The sequence below is a fragment of the Danio aesculapii genome, chromosome 5, assembly GCF_903798145.1.
Source record: "Danio aesculapii chromosome 5, fDanAes4.1, whole genome shotgun sequence".
In the NCBI taxonomy this organism is placed as follows: domain Eukaryota; kingdom Metazoa; phylum Chordata; class Actinopteri; order Cypriniformes; family Danionidae; genus Danio; species Danio aesculapii.
Genome location: NC_079439.1, coordinates 62,245,386 through 62,270,339, shown reverse-complemented (window position 1 = coordinate 62,270,339; position 24,954 = coordinate 62,245,386). Strand labels below are relative to the sequence as shown.

The following is a 24,954-nucleotide window of genomic DNA, read 5'->3' as shown; positions in this document are numbered from 1 at the left end:
GACAGGCAGCAGCTGGTGAAGCTGGGAAAATTCTCATCTAGTATCCACACAATCAGCACTGGCGCCTCCCAGGGGTGTGTCCTCTCCCCACTGCTCTTCTCCCTGTACACGAATGACTGCACATCAAAAGACTCCTCTGTCAAGCTCTTGAAGTTTGCAGACGACACCACACTTATCGGCCTCATTCAGGACGGTGACGAGTCTGCTTACAGACAGAAGGTTAAGGAGTTGGCTGTCTGGTGCAGTCACAACAACCTGGAGCTCAACACGCTCAAAACAGTGGAGATGACAGTGGACTTCAGGAGAAACCCCCCTGCTCGCCCCCCACTGAGCATCATGGACAGCATTGTGGCAGCAGTGGAGTCAATTAAGTTCCTGGGCACCACCATCTCTCAGGACCTGAAGTGGGACACTCACATTGACTCCATTGTCAAAAAAGCTCAACAGAGGATGTACTTTCTTCGTCAGCTGAGGAAGTTTAACCTCCCAAAGGAGCTGCTGAAACAGTTCTACACCTCCATCATTGAATCAGTCATCTGCACATCAATAACTGTCTGGTTTAGCTCAGCTACTAAATACGATCTCCAAAGACTACGTCGAATAGTTCGGACTGCTGAGCGAATCACTGGTACAACCCTTCCTACTCCCCAAGAACTGTACTTATCCAGAGCGAGCAGAAGGGCTGCCAAAATCACTCTGGACCCCTCACACCCAGCACACTGCCTCTTTGAACTTTTACCTTCTGGTCGACGCTACAGAGCACTGCGCACCAGAACAGCCCGACACAGAAACAGTTTCTTCCCTCAGGCAATCCATCTCATGAACACTTGATGATAATAATTGTGGAACCAACATCACTACTGCTATACACTTTTATACACATATACACTTATTTAACAACACCCTTTACATGCCAGTTTGCACATAACAGCTGCACATATAACGCTGTATATAGTAATAAACATGTACATACACTTGTCAATCTGTATATTTGCACTCACTACTTACTTCTATTTTTAAAAAAATATATATTTGTTATCTGTTTTTTGTCCTGTCTCTGTAATGCTGTTGCACTGTAGAAGCTCTGTCACGAAAACAAATTCCTCGTATGTGTAAACATACCTGGCAATAAAGCTCTTTCTGATTCTGATTCAAAGGGCCCTGATTTAAAATATGTAATAGCAACATTCTGTCAGGAAGAAATTGTTAGCGTCTTTAAATTTTGTTTAAAAAAGAGAAAAATTCTGAGATCTACTGGGTACTGTTAGAAAAACAAAACGTCTTCTACATTACAGTTGCTAAAAACATGCGAAACGACCGTCACCTACCTACCTTTTTTTAACAAAGTCCAACTTTTATTTTGTATGTACGTCATGCGTCATACGTCAACATCACTGTCATGGCCGCCTCCACAGAAAACATGCAAGAGCATCACAAACAGCAGAGTAGAGTTATTTCACGTTATATTACTGCATATGTCCTATTTTAGCTTGATTATTTATTTATAAGTCGGCACATGCGTGAATCATAGTATGTGATACGAAGTATTTGAAACGTTTTCTTAGAGGATTTCCCGACCGTTGAGCGGTGAGTATCTACATTGCGTTCACCTACACACAAAATACCGACAGAAATACTAAGTATCCCATACTGCAATGTGCATGATATATAACTCCTACATACGGAGAAGACCACCGTACGTTTGCATTTATTTTTGTTTGATAATCTTATTTATATGTGACGCTATTTACATGCTGCTTCACGGTACTTGTGGAACAAATCATAACTATGTTGAATTATAAAATTTAATAAACTAAAACAAACAACAACACGATATATGTCTACTTATTTTGATGCAAAGTTGGTTTTATATTCGCTTTACATTTTATGTTCGTTTTGTCACAACTTGTGACATGCTCCCTATATTGTTTACCAATGTACTTTGAATATTGCAGGGAGAAATAGCGCATAAGTATGACTTCAAAACAACATTAGCACTATTTAATTGACTGTGAATAGTGTTGTAGGTTGATAGTCATTGGCTGCTAAAATGATTTCCCTATTCAGACAATGCAAATAATACTTTTTAAAATTGTATTATTAAGGATAAAGTCTGAATGTGTGAATATAAAACCAACTTTACCCAAATTCTGCTTAATTGTAAATTGTATAATCAAAGTTATTCAGGACTTCTAACTGAATTTGGAATTTTTAAGAAAAGTTTGGGATGAAATCATAATAATACAGGGTTTTTATGGGGTTACCAAAGTTTATTTTCCACTTTCAAAATTGAGCTCCTTATACTTATGAGAAAACCATATATATATATATATATATATATATATATATATATATATATATATATATATATATATATATACACACACACACACACACACACATACATACATACATATATATATATATATATATATATATATATATATATATATATATATATATATATATATATACTGTATATATATATATATATATATATATATATATATATATACTGTATATATATATATATATATATATATATATATATATATATATACACACACACACACACACACACACACGCATATATATATATATATATATATATATATATATATATATATATATATATATATATATATATATATATATACTGTATATATATACACACACACATATATATATATATACACACACATACATACATGCATACATATATACATACATACATACATGCATGCATGCATACAAACATACATACATACATACATGCATGCATACAAACACATATATACAGGTGACCGTCAATAATGGCTTGTCTTTTTTTTTTTTTTTTTTTTTTTAATGTGGTTGTTTTTCCACAAGTAAATGTTTCTTGATATGAGAATCATTAGACTTTAGCACTGAAAATACTGAGGAAAATACTAGTGTTTGACTGTAGAGTTTTTCAAATTTATCATGCGATATCTAGAAATTTACATTTCGAAAACACAGTTGTTTGTGTTGTAAATTAGTTTTTTGTAAATATTGTTCTCTCTATAAAGTATTAATTGCATTTTTAATGCAATAAAAGAATAAAAAGGTCTTAAAAAGGTCATTCAATTCCCAGATCATCTGTTAGTATGAAGTGTATCCTAAATATATTTTGTGTTTTATGCAGGTGACCGTCAATAATGGCTTTAGCTAACATTCGCTCTTACGGTCGTCCTTGTTTTCGGCTGGGTCTCCGAGCGTATGCCACTCGACCCACTTTTACCCCAAAGAAGCGGGAACAGCAGGACGACACACCTGTGTACCAGTATGTGGGTCAAAACAGGAAGCCCCAAGGGAAGGTGTTTGTGTGGGGTTTCAGCTACACTGGAGCTTTAGGCATCCCCAGCTTTGTAGTGCCGGACAGTGGCAGGAAAAAGCCCAGGAAGACCCAGCTCACGCCTTATCGTCTGGATACTGAACAAAAGGTGAGACAGCTGGTCGAAAATAAACCATTTCTTTCAAGGCAACTTGTTGAGAGCGTAATCCATGCCTTTATCACCACTCACCTAGATTACTGTAATTCTATATATGTGGGTCTTTATATGCAGTTGGTGCAAAATGCTGCAGCATGTCTTTTGACGGGGAGTCATAAATGTGAGCACATCACTCCATTTTATTCCCACTTCACTGGCTGCCTGTACAATATAGAATTCATTTTAAAATTATTTAGTTTGCATTTAAACCAATAAATGGTTCTGCTCCACCATATATATGAGCAATATCACACTCGTAGCAGTGCAATATGGTTGTATATCGACACTGGTGGGAGCTGTGCGTTGTGTCCTACCAGTGACTATATGCAGCCATTTTGCACTGTTATGAGTGTGATATTGCATTTAAACAACAGTTTGATGGCATAATCGTGTGTATAAAAAGAAAAATCAAACACGGAGAGACTAAAAATTCTTTTGGAAGAGGAACTACTTTCTTCCGCCATTCAATCACATCTGCAGCTGACCGTCAGAACAGTAGAAACCATTCAGAAACTTCGCTTTAGAGCTAGTATTTGAATGATTCTCTAGCGTAATGTCTAAAGTGATGACAAAACAGGTGATTTTGCTTACATTTTAAGATTATAAGACTTAATGGCATGAAATGCCATCAGTCTACAGAGATTTCCTGAATTTCTTCTTTGTAATCAGGAGATCACAATAATTAACCTTGAAAAAGCCAAAATAAAGCAAACATTAGCAGATTACTATGGTATAAATATAGTACTACAACATATAAAAGAGAAAGTTTGATTCAGAATGTCACTTACCTGTTTTATAATGATTATATATGATCAGCTGTAGTTTGAAATACAAAAAGAAAACGCTGAGTTTTTTCCCCTAAGGACTTATTATGCGCTCTCTGTCACCATCTTGTGGCGCTACTGTCTTTGCTCTGCTCAGTGTGACAGGCTGACGGCCGCCGATGCGCTGTATCTCTATCTAAATTATAAGTATTTAAAATAGGCACTATCCTTATAAATAAACTGCATAGTTGCAATCTAAACAACTGCATTCTCACTGAAAAAACAGCCTAAATGTACATTGTTGTACAACAGCTGGAATATTTGTCAAACTGTAGTGAGCTTATTCTTCTGCTTGTCATCTTGTCATGTGGGTGGAGTAATACAGAACGGTGAAGAGGGTTGCTGTTATTGCAAAATATCATAGGGCTATCAGCCAGCCAGAATCGAGAACCAGACAGAACTGTTATACAAACCAGAATAAGTCCTCTACACTCCTAAATACATTCTAGCTCTGTTAGATCTGCAGATCAGCTGCTGCTTAGAAAACCAAATGCTAAGTATAATCTCAGAGAAGGCCTGTCACGATATCTTTTTCTTGTTGTATGATTTATTGCACCAAATTATATTGTGATAATCAATATTATTGTCATTTTAAGACCATTTTATGCCACTTATTATATAATGCCAGAATGCCAACATAATATCATCACAATGCAAGAACACTCTTCCAGTGAACACATCATATTTTATTCTTAATTTAATTAAAGTCATTTCAACAATTTAATAATGAGGCATTGGAATCAGAATGTGAAAATTGCATATCCTAAGTAAATAACAATAAATGTTAATAAACAAGTGTAAAAAGTAACAGAGGCTGCAATATCTGCTACCAGGTTTATTTTCAGTTGTCAGACACCCACATGAAAATATACTATAGTAATGTATAGTAAATACATATAGTAAATTTTTTAACCATACTGACACCAATAGAGATGTTGCTCAATCAGCTAAAATGTTGCTATGTATGTTTTTATGTATGGGCGATATATATATTGCATCACCAGAAATGATTGCGGTCATGTCCATGTGTTGTGCAATAAGTCCATATATTGATTATTGTGACAGGCCTATCTCAGAGGAGAGAAGACCGAGCATTCGCTGTGTCTTTAAATATGATTTAATATTAGTTTTAATAGTGCTTATATATGTCATAGTATGTGTTTTTGTGTATGTTGCGTTTAGGTATGTGCTTTGGTTTTTTGTTTTGAGTATGTTTTATAAGTTAAATGGTGTTTACTGAAGTCATTTTATTGTAAAGCACTTTGGTCTGTTGCTTTCTGGTTGTTACGTGCTTTCTTTATAAAGTTTGAATGTAAGCTATAACAAAAAGTACCAAGAATATAGGGCGAAATGTTTTTTTGTGTCATGTGCAGGAAAACAAAACCACCATTTTCAGATGTTGTTGGTTGGTAGTATTATTCATTACTCATTGAATTTGAAACTGCATCCTGTTGGCTTCTTAAACTTCTTTTGTGACCAAATTAATATAAATGAATCTGCTCTTTTGATATTCACTCCTTGATTCTTGTTAACAACCTTGCTAGCAATTTGCTAGCATAGTTTTAAACCACAACAGCAGCGTTTGAAATGATTAAACACGCTCGCTAGAAGCTAATTTGTGTCAGAAACTTTAAAATATGTTAGTCCATTGTTAAAACAATGTTTTAATATACAGGTATGATACAGTACATGTAAATCACACAAGCAAGTTGTGAAATTGATATCAAAACGAACTGTGCTAGTAACATATTAATTAGCATTAGCAGCAGATTAACCATGTTAGAAACGTACTAGCAAAATGATAATTCGTGTAAGAAACATAATGGATGTTTAAAAAAAGGTGCTGAGAATTTTTCTTTATGAATATAATGGCAGTATTTATTTTAAATAATTTCACAATAATGCAACAAACAAGTTAACAACCCTTCTTTCTTTCTTTCGACGTTTTTATAGCCATGAAAGTACCAGCAGGTGTTAGCATTATGTTAAAACATGTTAGCAAAATGTTTATTCCTGTTATATGTGCTAAAACAAGTACGCCATGTGATAGAAATATACTAATAACATGTCAGTCTCTATGTACAGTATGTCCTTTTTTTTGTCCTATCATGTAACGTCTGGTGTGAACGTCAGCCAAACTTCTTTGCTGCTGTAAACATTTGGTCAAGGCATTTGCCAGCATAAAATGTTGTCTTAACAAACTTTACTGTCTAGTTTATTATTATGCTAATCTTAATTACTTTAGAAGTACGATGCTTACTAAAGCTTCATATATTTGATAATAAAATTATTTTTTAAAAATTCTTTGTTTTTATTGAAACATTTAGTCAATATAATAAATATTGTATTCAATAATTTTGTGATGACAATGTCTTCAGTGTCACGTGATCCTTCAGAGATCATTTTAATATGATAATTTCTGATTTAAGCATGATAAATGTGAAATAAAGAGCTGTGATTTTGTTCCCCTTCCCCCTCCTGGATTTTTTTTTTAATTAAAAGATTATTTAAAATCACTCTTTTAAACCAATTACTGAAATTACACCACTTAATTTCCTTGCTGAATAAGTACAAATCTGTAAAAGTAGAAAGTCGAAAGTAGAAATTTCTTCTATAACTGCTTTGAACAGTGATAGACTTTCTGTTTGTTCTTTGGTAGATTTCCTCAGCTGCCTGTGGGTATGGCTTCACTTTACTGGCCTCTAATACCAAAGATCTGACCAAACTGTGGGGAATGGGCCTTAACAAAGACTCCCAGCTGGGCTTTCAGCGGACACAACATGACAGAAGTAAGAAAATACCACGGTCACACTGCGTTCCTGTTAGTAACTCAAAAAGGTGTAACTTTGGTTTGACACAAAATGGGGGAATTTGTTTTATTATTATTATTATTATTATTATTATTATTATTATTTAAATTCCATTCCTGCATTTACCTGTGTTTGGGGACTATGGTGAGCCACGGGAAAAAAGGCTGATTAAACAAATTTAATCTCGAACTAACCTAAAAAATATATATATAAATGGTAATATCAACTGCAGATAGACAGCAGCAAATTTAATATGGAAGCAAATTACATAAAACTGTTGATCATTACTTTATTCACTGTCTTTCATGTTGTCAAACAACAACTACAGTGCTCAGCATATACAAGTACACCCCTCACAAATCTCTCCTTTAAATTCATATTTTTAATAGAAAGCTATACAATATTTTATTTGTCCATGTACATTAGATTAGTCAGTACTGAAGCCAAATCTGGAGCTTATCTAAGAAAATAACTCAAGATAACAGTCCAAACACTGGTACACCCAAATTTATACGAAATAGAAAAAAAGGAAAAATCATGAGAGGCAAAAAAATGAAAAATTAAGTTGAAATTTTGTAGTTTGTAATTGTTTTTTTTTGCAATATTTAGCTTAAATTTAATTGGATTAACTTTCAATTTCTAAATATGTTTGGTGAATAAAATATTTTAGATCTGTTTAATAAATCTGTTTTGTTTAAATGCACCAAAATACATTGCCTATAGTTAATGAATATAAAATATCTAACAAATAGACGAACATCAACATTGTAGACATATTCTATCTGACACAAAATAATTATTCTGACTTGAGCTAATATACTGAATCAACCAACTTGCATCTTTTTTCATCCAATAAAGTCACCTGATACTGCTTGGTGTTTCTTCTCAGTTGAAATGATCGTTTCAGACAGTGATACCTGCTCATTAGAACTTTATTTATTTGGGTTATTTTTAGAGCATGCATGGATGCCAGTAATTGGATATTACATATTGGATTTTGGTTAGGGATATTACAGTGGTAGTATGGGATCACATACTGAAAGATAATACAACCTAAGGGCAAGACAAGACTAAGGTTTGGAAACACTTAAGGTGGCTAATAATATTGACCTTAAACATTGTCTTTAAAAATAAAAGAACTGTGTTTATCCCAGCCAAACTAAACAAAAAAAAGACTTATATATAATAAATAAATATATTTTATCTTCTGGATGAAGTCTGTTTTTGGATTAGTTTGGCTGGGATAAACACAGTTTTTATATTTTAGTTTTTTTAGTACACAGTTTTAGTATATTTTAGTTTTATATGATAGTTTTAATTGGAAATACTGTGAAGATGTCCTCGCTCTGTTAAACCGCACTTGGGAAATATTAAAAAAAGAACACAAAATTCACACTGTATATATATATATATATATATATATATATATATATATATATATATATATATATATATATATATATTCCCTTTTTGTTAGGGAAGTATAATGGTTACAGTCAGTTTTTTCTGCTTCAGGGTAGTGATAGTGTTAAACACTTCCTCCAGATCATGGAAATATTGATGAACTGTTTTTGGTGTTTGTAGGTAAGAGTTATGACTATGTGCTGGAAGCATCTCCAGTGTCTCTGCCGCTGCGGAACCCTCAGGAGACACGAGTGCTGCAGGTCTCATGTGGACGCGCTCATTCTCTGGTGCTCACAGACACTGAGGGAGGTGAGCAGAAATCTGACATAGTAAATATCTCAGGAATAAGTAGTAATACGATTCTGGTGGATGAATGTAGGCAAGTTTGATATTTAATTTACTGTGAGCTTTTATTGAGTATGTTACTCACATTTAAAAACAAACAAAAAAAGAAGGCAAAAAGTGACGCACTGGACCTGAAATTGCACACATCCCACCATATATTAGGCAGGAGTGGAATGGAACACGGTTTCAGGCTGGGAAATCTCAAAAAGAAAATCTGATCTACTTTATGTATTCATTTGTTTGTTGTTTTTAATTGTATATTTATTAATGATTGTAAAATGACTGCCATGAAAATAGCCTTTGTTGCTGGCATTAAATAAAAATGTATCATCATTATCATCATCACATTCAAACAGGGCCATTTCAACTACTTTTTACCAATTTATTTTTCCTTTTTGGAATTAATTTATGTCATGCTGTATGGCCAAGACCTACTATTTTTATGAACATACTTTTTAGTAGTCACAATTTCAAAATAAGTCAAATCCACAGTGATGTGAAAAAGTTAGGACCCCCCTATTGAATTTCTTGGTTTTCCAAAACTATACAAAACTATATGGTTCTTGGCAGAACCTAAAGGGGAAATATTATGCAAAAATCACTTTTATACAATATAACCAGCCTCTATAGGTAGAAAATAATTAAGTAACTTTTACGCAATCACACCTGGATAAAAACAGCCTCCAGAAACACTTTGATTGGTATTTTTACACATCATTGGAGGGGGAAAGTTCCGCCCATTAGTGACAATCTTTCCCTCATTAACATAGACAGCCCTGAGTGAGAAGTAGCCGTCTGCCATTAGAGTTTACATTTTTCTGAGTCACTACTTTTGATACTTTCAATTTTTCACAGATATAATATTAGTCCTGTTTTGAATTCACTTAGTCTAAAACGGGCAGATTCAAATGTGAATGCCGATTCAAATGTAACCAACTGATTAAAGTTGAGTATCTTAAACTTAAGTAAAGGCCGGCTCACATTGTGCGATTTTATTTATTTATTTATTTATTTATTTATTTATTTATTTATTTATTTATTTATTATTATTATTATTTTTTTTTTATAAAAAAAAAAAGTATAATCCTGAACGATTGTAGCATGTCAGACTGCACGAAAATGGCTCCCATGTCACACTGTAAGATCTCAGCTGTCATAGTATCAGACTGAACTGCAATGAAGATGCACCAAACACGGAAGAAAACTCCCCAGGAGTTTGACGTCATCCATCCGTGACACTTTCACTGTCCCGCGTTCTGAAATGATTCCTCACAGCAATTGTAAACAATCTGTAGCAGCAATTTTGCACATAGCGAGTCTCAATAATAAAACCAAGAAGAAAAAACCTGTTTCCCTGCGGTCATTTGAATTGTCGCATGGATTGCGTCATCAGATTCTGCGCTCCTATTGGACTGTCGCAGCTGTCGTCACACAGCAGGAAACTGTCTGAAATCTTCTGACACTGCCAGAAGGAGGGAAAATCTGATCGCAACGTGTGTTAAGCAGCTGTCTGTGAACATGTCAAACCAACGATCAGAGACCACAGATTTTAGCCCAGGATTTCAGGAATCTTTTAGGATTTCCCAAATTTGTCTCTGGTGACAAAATCATGGCTGAAATCACACAGTGTGAGCAGGGCTTAAGATTAATTAAGTTTGAGTAACATTAAAGTAACATAATACTACTTGCTACCTGCTGACACATTCATTATGTCTACGAATGTCAACAGAAGAAAAGAAAGGCAGCAAGAGGGGAAAAAAAAGAAAGATTAACTTGTTTGTTGCATTGATATGAAGTTATTTAAAATAAATGCTGTCATTTTAATAATAAATAAAACAAAAAAAATTACTAAAGTAAACTTAAGTATCTTAATGATATTAAAACACATTAAACGCATTAAAACACAAATAAATAAGTAATACTAAAGATTTTTTGTTAACAATATAAGCAAAGTGAACAAACAAGAGAGGCACTGAAAGAAAATATAATGCCATTTTTAGCTGTTGAAAATAGTTTATTTTTTGTCTCATGTATTGTAAATTGATGTACGTTGGTTTAAGAGTGGGTAGTGTCCCTGAGGGCCGCCCTTTTCAACTTCAACTCGATAGTCCACTTACTAATATTTTCTGAATTAAATGAATGCTACTGCAATACACAGTAGATTAATTAGAGGGAAGATTCCTCTTGAAGCTGCATTAAAACTGCATTCGATATTATTTTCTAAGCTGCAGTGTGATGAGTGCTTGAAGTCTCTTGTTCTCTGTTTCTCTCATTAGTGTTCAGCATGGGCAATAATACTTTTGGGCAGTGTGGGAGGAAGACTGTGGAGGATGAAGTGTACAGGTTTGTCCTTCAGCTGTGAATGTCCTGTTTTCTGCACCAAAGGGATCTGCTTCACATTATGTGCTGGTGGTGAAACAAAACCTGCCTCCCAGTAGAGTCACATTCACTGCTAATTTCTTTGTTTTTGCTTTTTTATGATTAGCTTAGAGTGAAATGATTATTCGGTATGATGGGAATTGCTTTCCAGTTTGAAAACATCAGAAGCAACACAATAAACCCAAATAAGAAGCATGTTCTATATAAATTAATTCAAAGAAGCAGAGTAATAAATATTTTGCACGTGTCTTTCGACTATCAAGACAATTGCATATATGGTAAAGGGCACCTATGATGAAAATCATCTTTTGTAAGCTGTTTGGACTGAACTGTGTGTAGGTATAGTGTGTTCACTGTCATATTGGAGTGATAGAAACACAATAAGTCTCTTTTTTTAAATTTACTGACTAAAATAGGAGCCAAATCCCTCCCATTTTGAGGCCTAGGAGTGCGGTTTCCCCACTGAATTGATTGACAGTAATATATTAACATGTCTCTATAGTAAAGCTTATACAATCATATCCACAAGACAGGATGTGCGCAAAGCAACTGTGATTAAAAAATCTGTTCGGCTCTCTGTGATCATCTGCACCTCAAGAATGAGTTTTACACATTTAAAATGTTTTTAAAACAGTGCATGTTTGTAATAAATACAGTAAAATCGTTACATAATTCATCACCACAGCGCATAGTGTCAGTACAATTATGAAAGGAGACACTTCAATCCTGGTTTGTATACTTAGCTCAAGTTTATTTTGCACGTAAACATTACGAATATCCATACAACAGTGTATATTAAAAAGTATCCTGTCACAATTTCCATGCACAAATAGTGCAAAGCTAAACGTGTGTGTGTGTGTGTGTGTGTGTGTGTGTGTGTGTGTGTGTGTGTGTGTGTGTGTGTGTGCGTGCGTTAATGTGCACGCAAACTTTATAACGGCATTGTGTGTCTGTCATCATTGCAGAAAGGCTTGAATTAACTCGAAAGTTCTTACTGTAGTAAGGGAGATCTGCTTCATTCTTGTCTGTCACTGTGCTGTTTATCTACATGAAGGCCGTGAGACGTGGGAATGGTGGGCGGGGAGAACTAGCTAATTTGCATTAAAGGCACAGGCAACAAAAACAGCTAGAATGTCCTATTAGCTCAAATTTCTCAGATAAAGTAAGGTATAATAAATAATCTGATGGTTATTTTGAGCTGAAACTTTACAGATATGTTCTGGAGACACAAAAGATTTGTATTAAATCTTGAAAAAGGGGGAAAAATTGGTGCCTTTTGAGAAATTAGTTTATGACTATATAAATAAGTATTTATATAAGGTATCAAAACAGCTACAATGTTCTAAAAGCTCCAATTTCTCAGATATAGTAAGGTATAATAAAAAATCTGATGGGTATTTTGAGCTGAAACTTTACAGACACATTCTGGAGACACAAAAGACTACAAAATATTAAATCTTATAATATAAATATAATAATACAAAATATTAAATCTTATATTAAAATTAAAATTGAGAAATTAGTTTCTGACAATATTTATATAAGGTATCAATATAGTTATTGTAAATATATTATTATTCAGGCATTTTCCGTCATTTAATTTATCCGATAGCTCACATGCTTGAATATTTAAGAAATTTGGCAGTGTTTTTGAAATATTTTTGAAAGTAGGAAATATGATGTCATTAATTAGAAAAATGTAGTTTTGTTATGCATATATTGTTTATTTGAAGTGTCAATGTTTTTCTTTAACAAAACTGGTAGAATTAAGAGTTCAGATTCCTAATCTTGACATTAAGATTTATGTGCATTTTTAGTATTTAAGTATCAAATCAAATAATTATTAGTATTAAATTACTTATAATACATATAAGAGATGATCCCGACCATCGAGGACTTCCAGGACAACACATTCACTTCATTAAGCATGTGTACACAGACATCACCTGTAAATTGCAGGTTAACTATGTCTGCATGTAATCTCTTATATTTGATTGTAACTTTAATTTAATCTGCTTGTAATGCAATAATGTGCACCTTTTGTAAAGCTGCTGTGAAATAATAATTATTGTAAAAAGCGCTATACAAATAAACTTGAATTGAATTGAATAATAATTTACATGACTTAAAATTACTTATAATACTTACAATATTTAAATTACTTATAGTAGGTTACTTTTCAGACATTGTAATTAGAATAGTAATTTAAAAACAGTTGTAATTGGTAAATAATTACCTTTTTTAATATAATATATATAATATAATTTTTAATAACTGATCATGATATAAACTTCCTTTGCTATTAATTATTGGGTGATTGTATTTTTCTTTCTGAAAGCTTTGTGAATTCTGTCTAATTGCTGTCTTTTACTCTCTTTTTTTTTTTTTTTTTTCCTGCAGTGGCAGTCATGTTGTTCACAAGATTGAGGGTTTTGACAGTCGGGTCATCCAGGTATGCAACGGCACAATCAACAATCCACCAACCTGATTTCACCAAGTTTCTGGATTAACATCTCTGTTGATCTTGGAACAACATTCCAACCAGCCAATCAGAATTAAGGGATCTGTTTACCGTTTATGTTAAGTTTAGGCTTAAGGTTAGGTTGATGATTGTTATCCAACTGTTATTCCTCTGTGATTTTGGAATTAATTTACAGTTATGGTTGGGTTTAGGGGTAGGGAATAGGTATGGATTACATTCATTCATTCAGTCTCTTTATTAATCCGGGGTCGCCACAGCGGAATTAACCACCAATTTATTCAGCACATATTTTATGCAGCGGATGCCCTTCCAGCTGCAACCCATCTCTTGGAAACATCCACAGGCACTCATACACTACGGACAATTTAGCCTACCCAATTCACCTGTACCACATGTCTTTGGACTGTGGGGGAAACCGGAGCACCCGGAGGAAACCCACGCGAACGCAGGGAGAACATGCAAACTCCACACAGAAACGCCAACTGACCCAGCTGAGGCTCGAACCAGCGACCTTCTTGCTGTGAGGCAACAGCCATACCGACACAGTAGGTAGTGATTACATTTTAGAACAAAACTGATGTTCCAGGATCAACATAGATTGCATTCCAGGATTGCATTTTACTCTGCAAAATCATGACATGCCTTCATTCTTAGTAAATATTAGGACTCTAGCAGTACATGTAGTCAAGATTTTTGATACAGGCTTTCTCGTTTACTACACATGTGGTGAGCAAATAGCATTGTTTATGCTACTTCTCTTAAAGGGATAGTTCACCCAAAAATGAAAATCCTGTAATAATTTTACTCGCCCTCATTTTAAACCTTTATAAGTTTCTTTCTTCCGTTAAACAGAAAAGAAGATATTTAGAAAAATGTTGGAAACCTGTTACCATTCCACATTAGGAAAAACTATGGAAGCCAACACTTTTTCAACTTTCTTTAAAATATAATCATTTGTGTTCAACTAAACAACACGATTATTATTAAAAACACACTACTGATTGAAATAATATCTGGAGAGAAAACAGTTTCACCAAACACAGTCATGAAATGACCTCTACAGAGTCCAGACCTAAATATATGAGTGGTAGTATGGGATCACATGGACCGAAAGATAAAACAACCTAAATATACGGTTTGGAAACACTTAATTTATTTCTTTTAATGCTTCATCATCTATTCAATAATTGCAAGAAGCTTAATGTTTTTATTTTATTTGTACTTCAGATGAAAAAGTCACATTTTTCAAATTATCCAAAGAAAATATTTTATTTTATCATAAGAAATGAAGAATTAATGCTATTTTGACAATATTTGTTGTGGCATGATAGAGATGCCTGTTCAAACGGAGTGAAGTGGGAATAAATGGCATCATTCCTTCATTTTTACTACTAGTTATAGCATGAAATTTACTTAAATGATCATCTCACCTAATCACTTAGTCATTTAAAAAAACTGTTTTATTAGCATATTTAGAGTTTTTTTTATTGAATTTTTTCAATTTTTTCAATTTTAGCTATATTTACATAATAGATGCATATTTTTTCAATCACATTTGTGTTAATTATTATTATATGCAAAAATAAATCAATTCACTTGTAGCCTTTGTGGAAGTAATGGGTAATGTACAAGTTATGTACAAGTAATATATATATATATATATATATATTTAATATAAATAGTGTAATGAACTTGAACTAGTGTAATAATAATTACACATACACACAGTTGAAGTCAGAATTATTAGCCCCCCTGTTTATTTTTTTTCCCCAATTTCTGTTTTACGGAGAGAAGATTTTTTTTTTTCAACACATTTCTAAACATAATAGTTTTAATAACTCATCTCTAGTAACTGATTTATTTTATCTTGGCCATGATGACAGTAAATAATATTTGACTGGATATTAGGTTAGGGCAATTAGGCAAGTTTAATGATGGTTTGTTCTGTAGACTATCGAAAACAAAAATAGCTTAAAGGGGCTAATAATTTTGACCTTAATGTTTTTTTTTTTTTTTTTAATAAAAACTGCTTTTATTCTAGCCGAAATAAAACAAATAGGACTTTCTCCAGAAGAAAAAATATTATCAGACATACTGTGAAAATTTCCTTGTTCTGTTAAACATAATTTGGGAAATATATATTTAATTTTTTATTATTTTTTAAGGCATAATTCACCCAACATAGCCAACTTCACCAGCTTCAGTTTCTTTCTTTTGATAAAGAAAATATTTTGTAAACATCAATTAAAATCGTTTTACATGAATATTTTGCTGATGAAAATATCAGGCCACAAATCTCTAATTAATACACTTCAGGTCTTAATGAGCTAATAAAATAAAAATGTTGTTACATAAAATATTGTTTAGTGGGAACTCTTTTGGGTTACAATATGAGCTTTTCTGTGTGAGATTGTCTTGAGCTGTTCTCCTGTCGTCCTGTAGGTGGCTTGTGGACAGGACCACAGTCTGTTTTTGACAGACAGAGGCTCTGTGTTTGCCTGTGGGTGGGGGGCAGATGGACAAACAGGTTTGTTTCACCATCCATCTGTCATTACCTCTATTCTCTGTCTTGCTTTTTGTTCTACAGCATTATGAAACCAGCCTAAAGGTGTTTTCCAAAAAAAAACCTCTCCTGACAACAGTCTGTGACTCATAACAGCAACCATGTGACCTTTCCCACAGTGTTTTCATCTCTTTAATCGTGTTTATTTTCAGGTCTGGGTCATCATAACAAGGCCTCGTGTCCAGTGCCCGTAGGAGGAGATCTGGCCGGGGTCACAGTTCAGCAGGTGGTCACGTATGGAGACTGCAGTCTGGCCGTGTCCACAGATGGCCATGTTTTCGGGTGGGGGAATTCTGAGTACCTCCAGCTAGCTTCTGTCACAGAGTCCACACAGGTAAAGATGAGCAGAACACAGAGATGATTGAAGGAATTGCTTACTGTCCTAGAATTATCTGCATCACATACACAATATTTAGGCCGCTATTAGATTTTTTGGTTTTGTTAATTAAGTTATAATCACACTATATATAGCTATTTCTCATTGACTTTATTAGAACACGACCAGAATTTACAGGTTAGAGTTAGATTGTTTTTTTTTTTGGTTTGATTTTTTTCATGCGATATGAAAGGAAAAGAGGGAGAGATTGATGAATGAGTGCTTGCTGGCTTCAGTGAAACTTGTTGGAGGCTCCATCCTGGTTTGAGGTTTGAACCAGGGTTTTTATCCTAACGTGAAGTATGTTTGCCAAGAGAAAATCCCAAATGCGAATTAGTTGCATCTCCATCAAGTTGTTAGAGCGGTAGACTGTAGAATGAAGCAAGTACAATGGAGACATCTCATTGGACACAAGGGCGTAATTTTCCCTACGTTGGAGTTTATTTGTCAACTTCCATTATTTGCGTTAACCTTTTTTTGCACAAGTCCAAACTACCCCAAGCGTAAAACCTTTTAATTTTTTGGCGAATTAAGGCAAAGCAGGGAAAGGCAAGTTTATTTATATAGCACATTTCATACACAAGGGTAATTCAAAGTGCTTTACGTAAACAGGAATAAAAGAAACAAGTATAATAAAATAAAAACAACAGAGAATAAACGTGATTAAAAACAGATCAAACAGATTAAAATGTGTTAAAAATGTGTTTTAAACAGACTGTAAAAGATATGGATGTAGTATCCGTGACGTCACCCATAGGTTTCTGAAGGGTGCAAATGAACTACAAGTGGGCGTGGCCAACCGGTGACATTTTGTTCGCGCATCATTGCTCCAACTGGGGGAAACCAAATAAGGGCAAAGAGGCGGAGCGTGAGCGGCGCTACAGACGCCTGCTAGCATTTTGCTTAGACAGGCTTTTCTTTGGGAGAAACACTTAATACTTTATTACCTGCGACTCGTTTGTGTTCTGACCACATGTGCTTGGTGGTACACTGTATAAATAAAGTGTTTACTCCTTTGAAAACACTGTTGTAATACATTGAGCCACTAAACATTGCTCTTATGACGTTTTTCTACAGGAGGAAAACGTGAATTACTTCCAAACACTTCAAATATAGCCTGTGTTAATAAATGCAAGACTATTTATGAAATCCAGGCATAGCACTGTATGACGTTTCAGATGACTGTTCTATAGCCTACAGCTAATCATTCTGACCGATTCTGGAGTGCATTACAGGTCTAAAGAAAATTATAAACGATAAATGATCTTAAATAAATTAAATACATTTATAGGTATGGTATAAGTATATAATTTCACTCACCTGGTAAATGGAGGCCATGTGAATGGTTTGTGAGCACAATTAAGTGCACACAGCATATCATATCATCTGATAATTGTAGGAAATAATTCCAAAAGGCAACTGACTGTGTTAAGCTACATAAAACAAAACAAAATAGGATGTATATGCCGAGTTCAGCAGCTAATCAGCCAGAATCAGCTAAGGTGATGAGACGGTGAGAAGCGAGACCTTGATGTCACTCAAGTGGCCACACCCTTAATTATGCAGACTTAAACTCTGTATATAAACTCAATATAAACAAAACAGAAAAGTTCTAAAAGAGTTCACCCCCTCACAGTTGTCATAAGTGGTAATATTAGCTCTATGAACCAAAATCGTTCTTTGTATCAGGTTGTAAACACCTTTTTTTCTACTGTAAAGCTGGCCATTTTAACAGTGGGTCAATAGAAATGTGCTCTATTATGGAGCCAGGACTAGCAGAATTTCGATAAATTGCAGTTTCAGTTACTTCCGTATTTGCTTCACGAGGGAGAGCGGGAAGTTGCCGCTTGGTTTTATAGGAATGAAAGAGAAAAGAAAGACAATAGTGCCATCTGTCATCCGACAGATCATTCAGCTAAACAGCACAGCTAAACAGATGTGTTCATAGTCTTGATTTAATGAATTTAATAATCTTGAATTAAGGGATTTTATTTAAAATCTGGTGTTTCTGTCACTCATTTCTCATGCTAAACTTGACAGGGCAATTGAAGCCCACCTAGTGGTTTTAATTTTCAGCATTTTAGTTATTATTATTCATTCATTCATTTTCTTTTCGGCTTAGTCCCTTTATTAATCCGGGGTCGCCACAGCGGAATGAACCGCCAACTTATCCAGCACATGTTTTACGCAGCGGATGCCCTTCCAGCCGCAACCCATCTCTGAGAAACATCCATACACACTCACTCACACTCATACACTATCATACACACTCCTACACATGTACCACATGTCTTTGGACTGTGGGGGAAACCGGAGCACCCAGAGGAAACCCACGCGAAGGCAGGGAGAACATGCAAACTCCACACAGAAATGCCAACTGACCCAGCCGAGGCTCGAATCAGCGACCTTCTTGTTGTGAGGCGACAGCACTACCTACTGTGCCACTGCCTCGCCCGTTATTATTGTTATTATTATTATTATTATTATTATTCCCAAACACACTGCTAAAGAACTGAAATCATATTTGGAGAAAAAGCAGCACCACAAACCAGACATGAAATGGCCTACACAGGGTCCAGACCTGAATATTACGATGGTAGTATAGGATTACCTGCACAGAAAAATAACGATATAACAACCTAAATTTAAAGTTGACCTCTGGGAAGTGCTGAAAGAGGCTTGATATTACATACCTCTAGGGCTTCATAATATTGTAAAAAAAAAAAACCTGACACACTGTATCTACGATATTTGTTTTTCTGCTATATGAATTCCAAATCACATGATTTTTGGCTTGAATAGCTTGAGTGCAAATATGATATTGATTCAGCACAACAGTTCCGTAAGTAAATGAGTATAGTTTTACATTATAAACACAATATGATCTGTTTTGTCTAATAAATATCAGCCAATAGCAGGACTGGGGCTCCTATCAACACACAGCACTGACTAATTTCTGAATCGATCCAGTGTGTCATCTTCATCAGGGTATAAGACACACATCATACAAAGAAATATAATATGTTTTCATTTGTGAATGTGAGATGACCTTTTAAATGTCTTTATATGATGTGTCTCTTATACGCACAGGAAGGCGTTTAAGCTGAAACGTGTTTGTATTATTCAGTTATGTATTATGTACTATTCAGTTCTTGCTAAGTTTATTTCCAGACCTCACTAGCTGAATCCAGTGAGCCACTGATTTAGTTGTCCATTCCTAAACAGGGTCATTTACCTCGTTTACTCATGTTTTCAGATCAGCTCTCCTCGTCTGCTGCCGCTGAAGGGTGTGGGTCGAATCAAACAGGCAGCATGTGGAGGAACGCAGGTGGCTGTGCTCAACGGTAAGATCAGAGTTTTACCACAGTCTTTTGGCATTTCTACCACAACAACATGACATGAGTAAATCAGGAATTCCAGTTCTGTTTCATTTATAGAGTTTTCCCAAAATATACAAATATTACACATTTTAGAATGTTGTACGTTTTTACATATACAGAGAGAAGGAGGGTAATCAAGGATCTGAAATCCAATTCAGTTATTTAACTATGGCTGGGCATCTATTCAGCTTACTTCAGTTATTGATATGATACTCTATTCTTGACTCGATATTTATATATTGAGGTATAAATTCTAAAAATAAAAATGCTTTGTGCATTTAAATATAAATGCTGTGGATATTTCTAAAAATTACCAGGGATTATTACACCTGTATGTTATTATACATCATCTGTATATTATTATTATTATTAGTAGTAGTTTTTTTATTTCAGAAACCTCCTAATAATTACAAATGCATCGTTACGAAAAAAAAAAATAATAATAAGTCTATAAAGTATTATGAATACACTTTAATGAAAGAGTTTCTCAGCTCTATTGGTTATGCTAATGAAAAATACATTTAAAAGATTACAAATAGGAGTTGTTATTGTTCATTTCTACAACTTGTACATGTTTATATTGTTTAATGGACATGAAATAACAAATAAAATTAAGTACAGCAGTTTTTATTAAGAAATATATTGGTTTTTAGATAATATTAGTTGATTTGGAACAGTTTAAAACACCTTTGTATTAAATAAATTCACATTAAGTGTTTAGTATATTATTTTAGTTCCTCCAAATTGTGCGAGTTGCCTGTAAAATTAAATAAGTTACTAAAATAAGTTTTTATTGTATTTTAAATAATCAAAATAGGTAACTTTATAATAACCACACACTATGAATCATTTATTAAGCATTAGCATCTAGTGAATTCATTATTTGTTGAGCATTAAGTCTACATTAATAAACATTAATAAGCAGTTTATAACTGCAGCTACAAATGCTTTATTCTTGATTTATAACCACATTTATAATGTGCTTAATAATTGTACTTTCATACTTTAATGATTTATTTTTCATGACTAAATTCAGTATTGCATTATTTACAAACCATTTGTATTTAAGAGTAGTTGAATGTTTTTACGATCATTCAGAATGAGTTAGTAAATGATTAATAAACTATTAAAATCAACATTTATATATTACAGTATATTATTCAGGCATATAGTAACGGTTACTATGTATGTTAATAAATGCTTTATTAACTCAACTTCTTGCTGTTTTGTGACCTAATCTAAAGTGAGGACTATTTATGCTTTATAAATCCCTTATTTTTATTACGTAGAGTTAATGCTTAACAGATAATGAATTCACTATTTGCTAATGCTTAAAAAGTGGTTCATAGTGTGTCGTTATTACAAAGTGTTACATCAAAATCGAATGATTGTAACTCTGATGCAGACTTCCTTGGATTTAGTGTCTTAAAGACTTAATCTTTATTAATTGCAAACATCAAGTCAATATTTTAGAAGTTCTTTATAGTGCTGTAAATTTTACCCAAATGTGTGCAAATGTGTGTGAGTGTGTGTGTGTGTGTGCGTGTGTGTATATACACTCACCGGCCACTTTATTAGGTACGCCTGTCCAACTGCTTGTTAACGCAAAACATTTCTAAGCACATGGCAGCAACTCAATGCATTTAGACCTGTAGACATGGTCCAGACGATCTGCTACAGTTTAAACCGGGGAATGGTTAGGAAAGGTGATTTGGGTGACTTCGAACATGGCATGGTTATTGGTGCCAGATGGACTGGTCTGAGTATTTCAGAAACTGTTGTTCTACTGGGATTTTCACACACAACCCATCTCTAAGGTTTACAGAGAATGGTCTGAAAAAGAGAAAATGCCTTGAAGGCGCTAATGCCTTGTTAATGCCAGAGTTCAGAAGAGCAAATTGACCAAAATATCTGAGGAATATTTTGTTGAATCTAAGGATTAAGGCAAAAGAGGGCCCAACCTGATACTATATATTAATAAAGTGGCCGCTGAGTGTGTGTGTGCGTATATAGATAAATATGAGGCGCCGTGTAGGATTTAAATCACACTTTGCCTAAAACACCCAATAATTTAACTGCATCATAAACCTTTAATTTTGCTTGAGCTTTCCTTAGCATTATCTTTAAGATTTTTTTTTTATATAATTAGCGTAATCTATTATTATTTCTGTTTCCTAACCTTTGGTATAACCTGATTCATGATAAATAATGACTTTGTTCATTTATGCTCAAAGGACTTTTACACTGAAACTAAACTACTTCCTTTTAAACGGATATTACTTCCTTTCACACTGAGAATTCATGCATATACGCATATGAAATCACTTGCATATATGTATATACACAACTACTTGTATATACGTTTGTGAATTTTATTTAGTATGTTTGCACGAGTGTTATTCGGGTGTTTATGCACGCATCGAGTTTACAGTCATATGTGAGAGTTCTATAGATCGATATGCATAGATCGAGTTTATATGTGTGTGTAAAGGTGTGTTTACATGCAGCAAGTCTGTGTATGTGTGTGTATGTGGGTGTTTATGCAAGGATCGAGGTCATATGTGTATGTGGGTGTATGCATGCATCAAGTTTATATGTATATACGCAAGTTTCATATATGTTGTTTTGAACATCCAGTAGTATAGGTGTATATGCGAGTAATTTCTAGGTGTATATGCATGCATTTTATGTATGTGTTGATAAGCAAAGTTTGATTTAAATCCTGCACGGCGCCTCATAGATAAATACTGAACAAAATAACACATTTTGGTTTTCAAAGTTTATTCCTGAATGAATGAATCAGCATTTTTGAAGAATCACTTGAACCAATTATTCAATGAAAAATGTAACTGACTGTAAATTGAGTGTCACCATTCAGATCTGTTCATCTGATGGTTTCTTAAATGTACTTGATGACTGCTGTCTAGCTCAAATTCCAAGGTTCGAATGTACCGCTTCGATCATAAAAATAGAAACTTTAAGAATTAATATCGTGAACAGAACAATATGAGGGTACATTGAACTATATCTCTCTGTCTCTGCAGAGGAGGGAGATGTGTTTGTTTGGGGTTTTGGAATTCTGGGAAAAGGACCCAAACTTTCAGAGTCTGCCGTCCCAGAAAGAGTGCCAGCCACATTTTTTGGAAGGTCAGAATTCAACCCTACAGTGAAGGTTTCGTCCATCCGCTGTGGACTCAGTCACTTTGCAGCTGTCACAGGTAAACTTAAAACATATTCTTTGCTTGAATATTTAGATTTTTCAAAAGGTGTATGCACATTTATTAATCTATACTTTGTATTATATCATATTTCCATCAAATGACAAAAGAAACAAAGCAAATGACTGCTTATGTAATAAAAATAATTGATGGTACTCTCCTATTCACTGCATTTAGCTGTACATTATCTGAAAATAATTATACAAATTAAAATGTTCATCAGCCAATCAGATTCAAGCATTCAACAGCCCTCTTATATAAATGTTATATACATATGCATTTCATGTCAGTACCATGTCTTTCTCCATTATATGTAGTTTAATGCATTCTAAAACTTAATGTGAGGGTAGAGTGTGTGTATATGTGTCTCTTAAAATTGCAAGTCAGTTACATATAAATAAAAGCCTAGTCAATGATTTTTTTTTTTTTTAAACCTTAGAAGTTGGGGAAGGTCTTGTTTTTAAAGCTTTGTTTAGCAGTTTATGTAGTAACAATAAAAAGCGATTCATACGTGAGATTCTTCCATATAGTCTCTTGTTAATGTGCTGACAGACTCCTCAAAACACCTGCTCAACGTGCTTGCATAACTGTGTTGGTATTAAATCCAGCCTGTTTCCTGGCCAGCTGCCAGCAGAGAGTTATTTCTACATGACTATTGTTTTCAGATGGAGGTGAGCTGTTTGTTTGGGGTAAGAATGTGCGAGGATGTCTCGGCATTGGGAAACATGATGACCAGTATTTTCCATGGAGGGTAAGAAGTCAACAATGTTGCATTCTTTGACAGTTGAAGTCAGAATTATTAAACCCCCTTTGAATTTTTAAACAGAGCAAGTCAATTTTTACAGTGTGTCTGATAACATTTTTTTTCAACTAGAGAAAGTCTTATATTATTTTGGCTAGAATAAAAGCAGCTTGTACATTTTTAAAAAACATTTTAAGGTCAAAATTATTAGCCATTTTAAGCTATATATACATTTTTATTAATTTTTTTTTTTCAAGAACAAACCATTGTTATACAAGAAGTTGCCTAATAACCCAATCCTGCCCAATGAAGCCTATAAATGTCACTGTAAGCTGTGTAGAAGTGTCTTGAAACATATCTACTCAATTTATTTACTGTGATCATGGCAAAGACAATATAAAACGGTTTAGAAATGTGCTAAAAAAAATTTGTTTACTCTTTTAAACAGGGGGCTGATAATTCTGACATGTTTGTATTCATGTATATACACACACCACTACAGTGCATTTTCTTAATAATAATCCTTGTATTTTAGGTGACTGTGCCAGGCCACGTGACTGATGTTGCCTGCGGTGTTGACCACATGGTGGCGCTGGTCAAATCCATCATATAAGACTGTTACAGGAAATCTTGATCTTCGTTTTAACTAATGGCAGGTTTCATTATTTTTTTGCACAGATTTGGACTAAATACACCCTGGTAATTCATCTCTGTTTGACATAACATGTGTTCTTCTGCTGATACAGTTCAAAATGAACTGCTCTGACTCCTAAATCACTCAAGATATCATAGTAAAACATATGTTGGTTATTTTATTAAGGAACAGTTTATGCAAAATAGTCATTATTTAATTCAACGGTTTCCACATCTTTTCGCCTGCCGTAAAATGTCTTCATAAATTTGCATCAACAATTGGCACATG

The 24,954-nt window shown here is 34.0% G+C and overlaps 1 protein-coding gene across 1 annotated transcript; it reads left to right on the top strand.

The window, feature by feature from the left end:
- Positions 1 to 1,395: 1,395 nt before the first annotated feature.
- On the top strand, positions 1,396 to 24,888 carry rcc1l (RCC1 like). Its single transcript, XM_056458626.1, has 12 exons — positions 1,396 to 1,587; positions 3,164 to 3,461; positions 6,993 to 7,122; positions 8,728 to 8,856; positions 11,169 to 11,235; positions 13,672 to 13,723; positions 16,196 to 16,280; positions 16,469 to 16,650; positions 19,949 to 20,036; positions 23,117 to 23,290; positions 23,956 to 24,041; positions 24,568 to 24,888. The coding sequence occupies exons 2-12, from the start codon at positions 3,177 to 3,179 to the stop codon at positions 24,643 to 24,645; spliced, it is 1,356 nt and encodes a 451-aa protein (XP_056314601.1). The 5' UTR covers positions 1,396 to 1,587; positions 3,164 to 3,176; the 3' UTR covers positions 24,646 to 24,888.
- Positions 24,889 to 24,954: the final 66 nt, after the last annotated feature.

Excerpts from the sequence above, each read along its gene's own strand:
- rcc1l (XM_056458626.1), top strand. The coding sequence starts at position 3,177 with ATGGCTTTAGCTAACATTCGCTCTTACGGTCGTCCTTGTTTTCGGCTG. Across the intron at positions 23,291-23,955 it reads TCACTTTGCAGCTGTCACAG|ATGGAGGTGAGCTGTTTGTT; the intron begins GTAAACTTAAAA and ends TATTGTTTTCAG. Across the intron at positions 24,042-24,567 it reads ACCAGTATTTTCCATGGAGG|GTGACTGTGCCAGGCCACGT; the intron begins GTAAGAAGTCAA and ends CTTGTATTTTAG.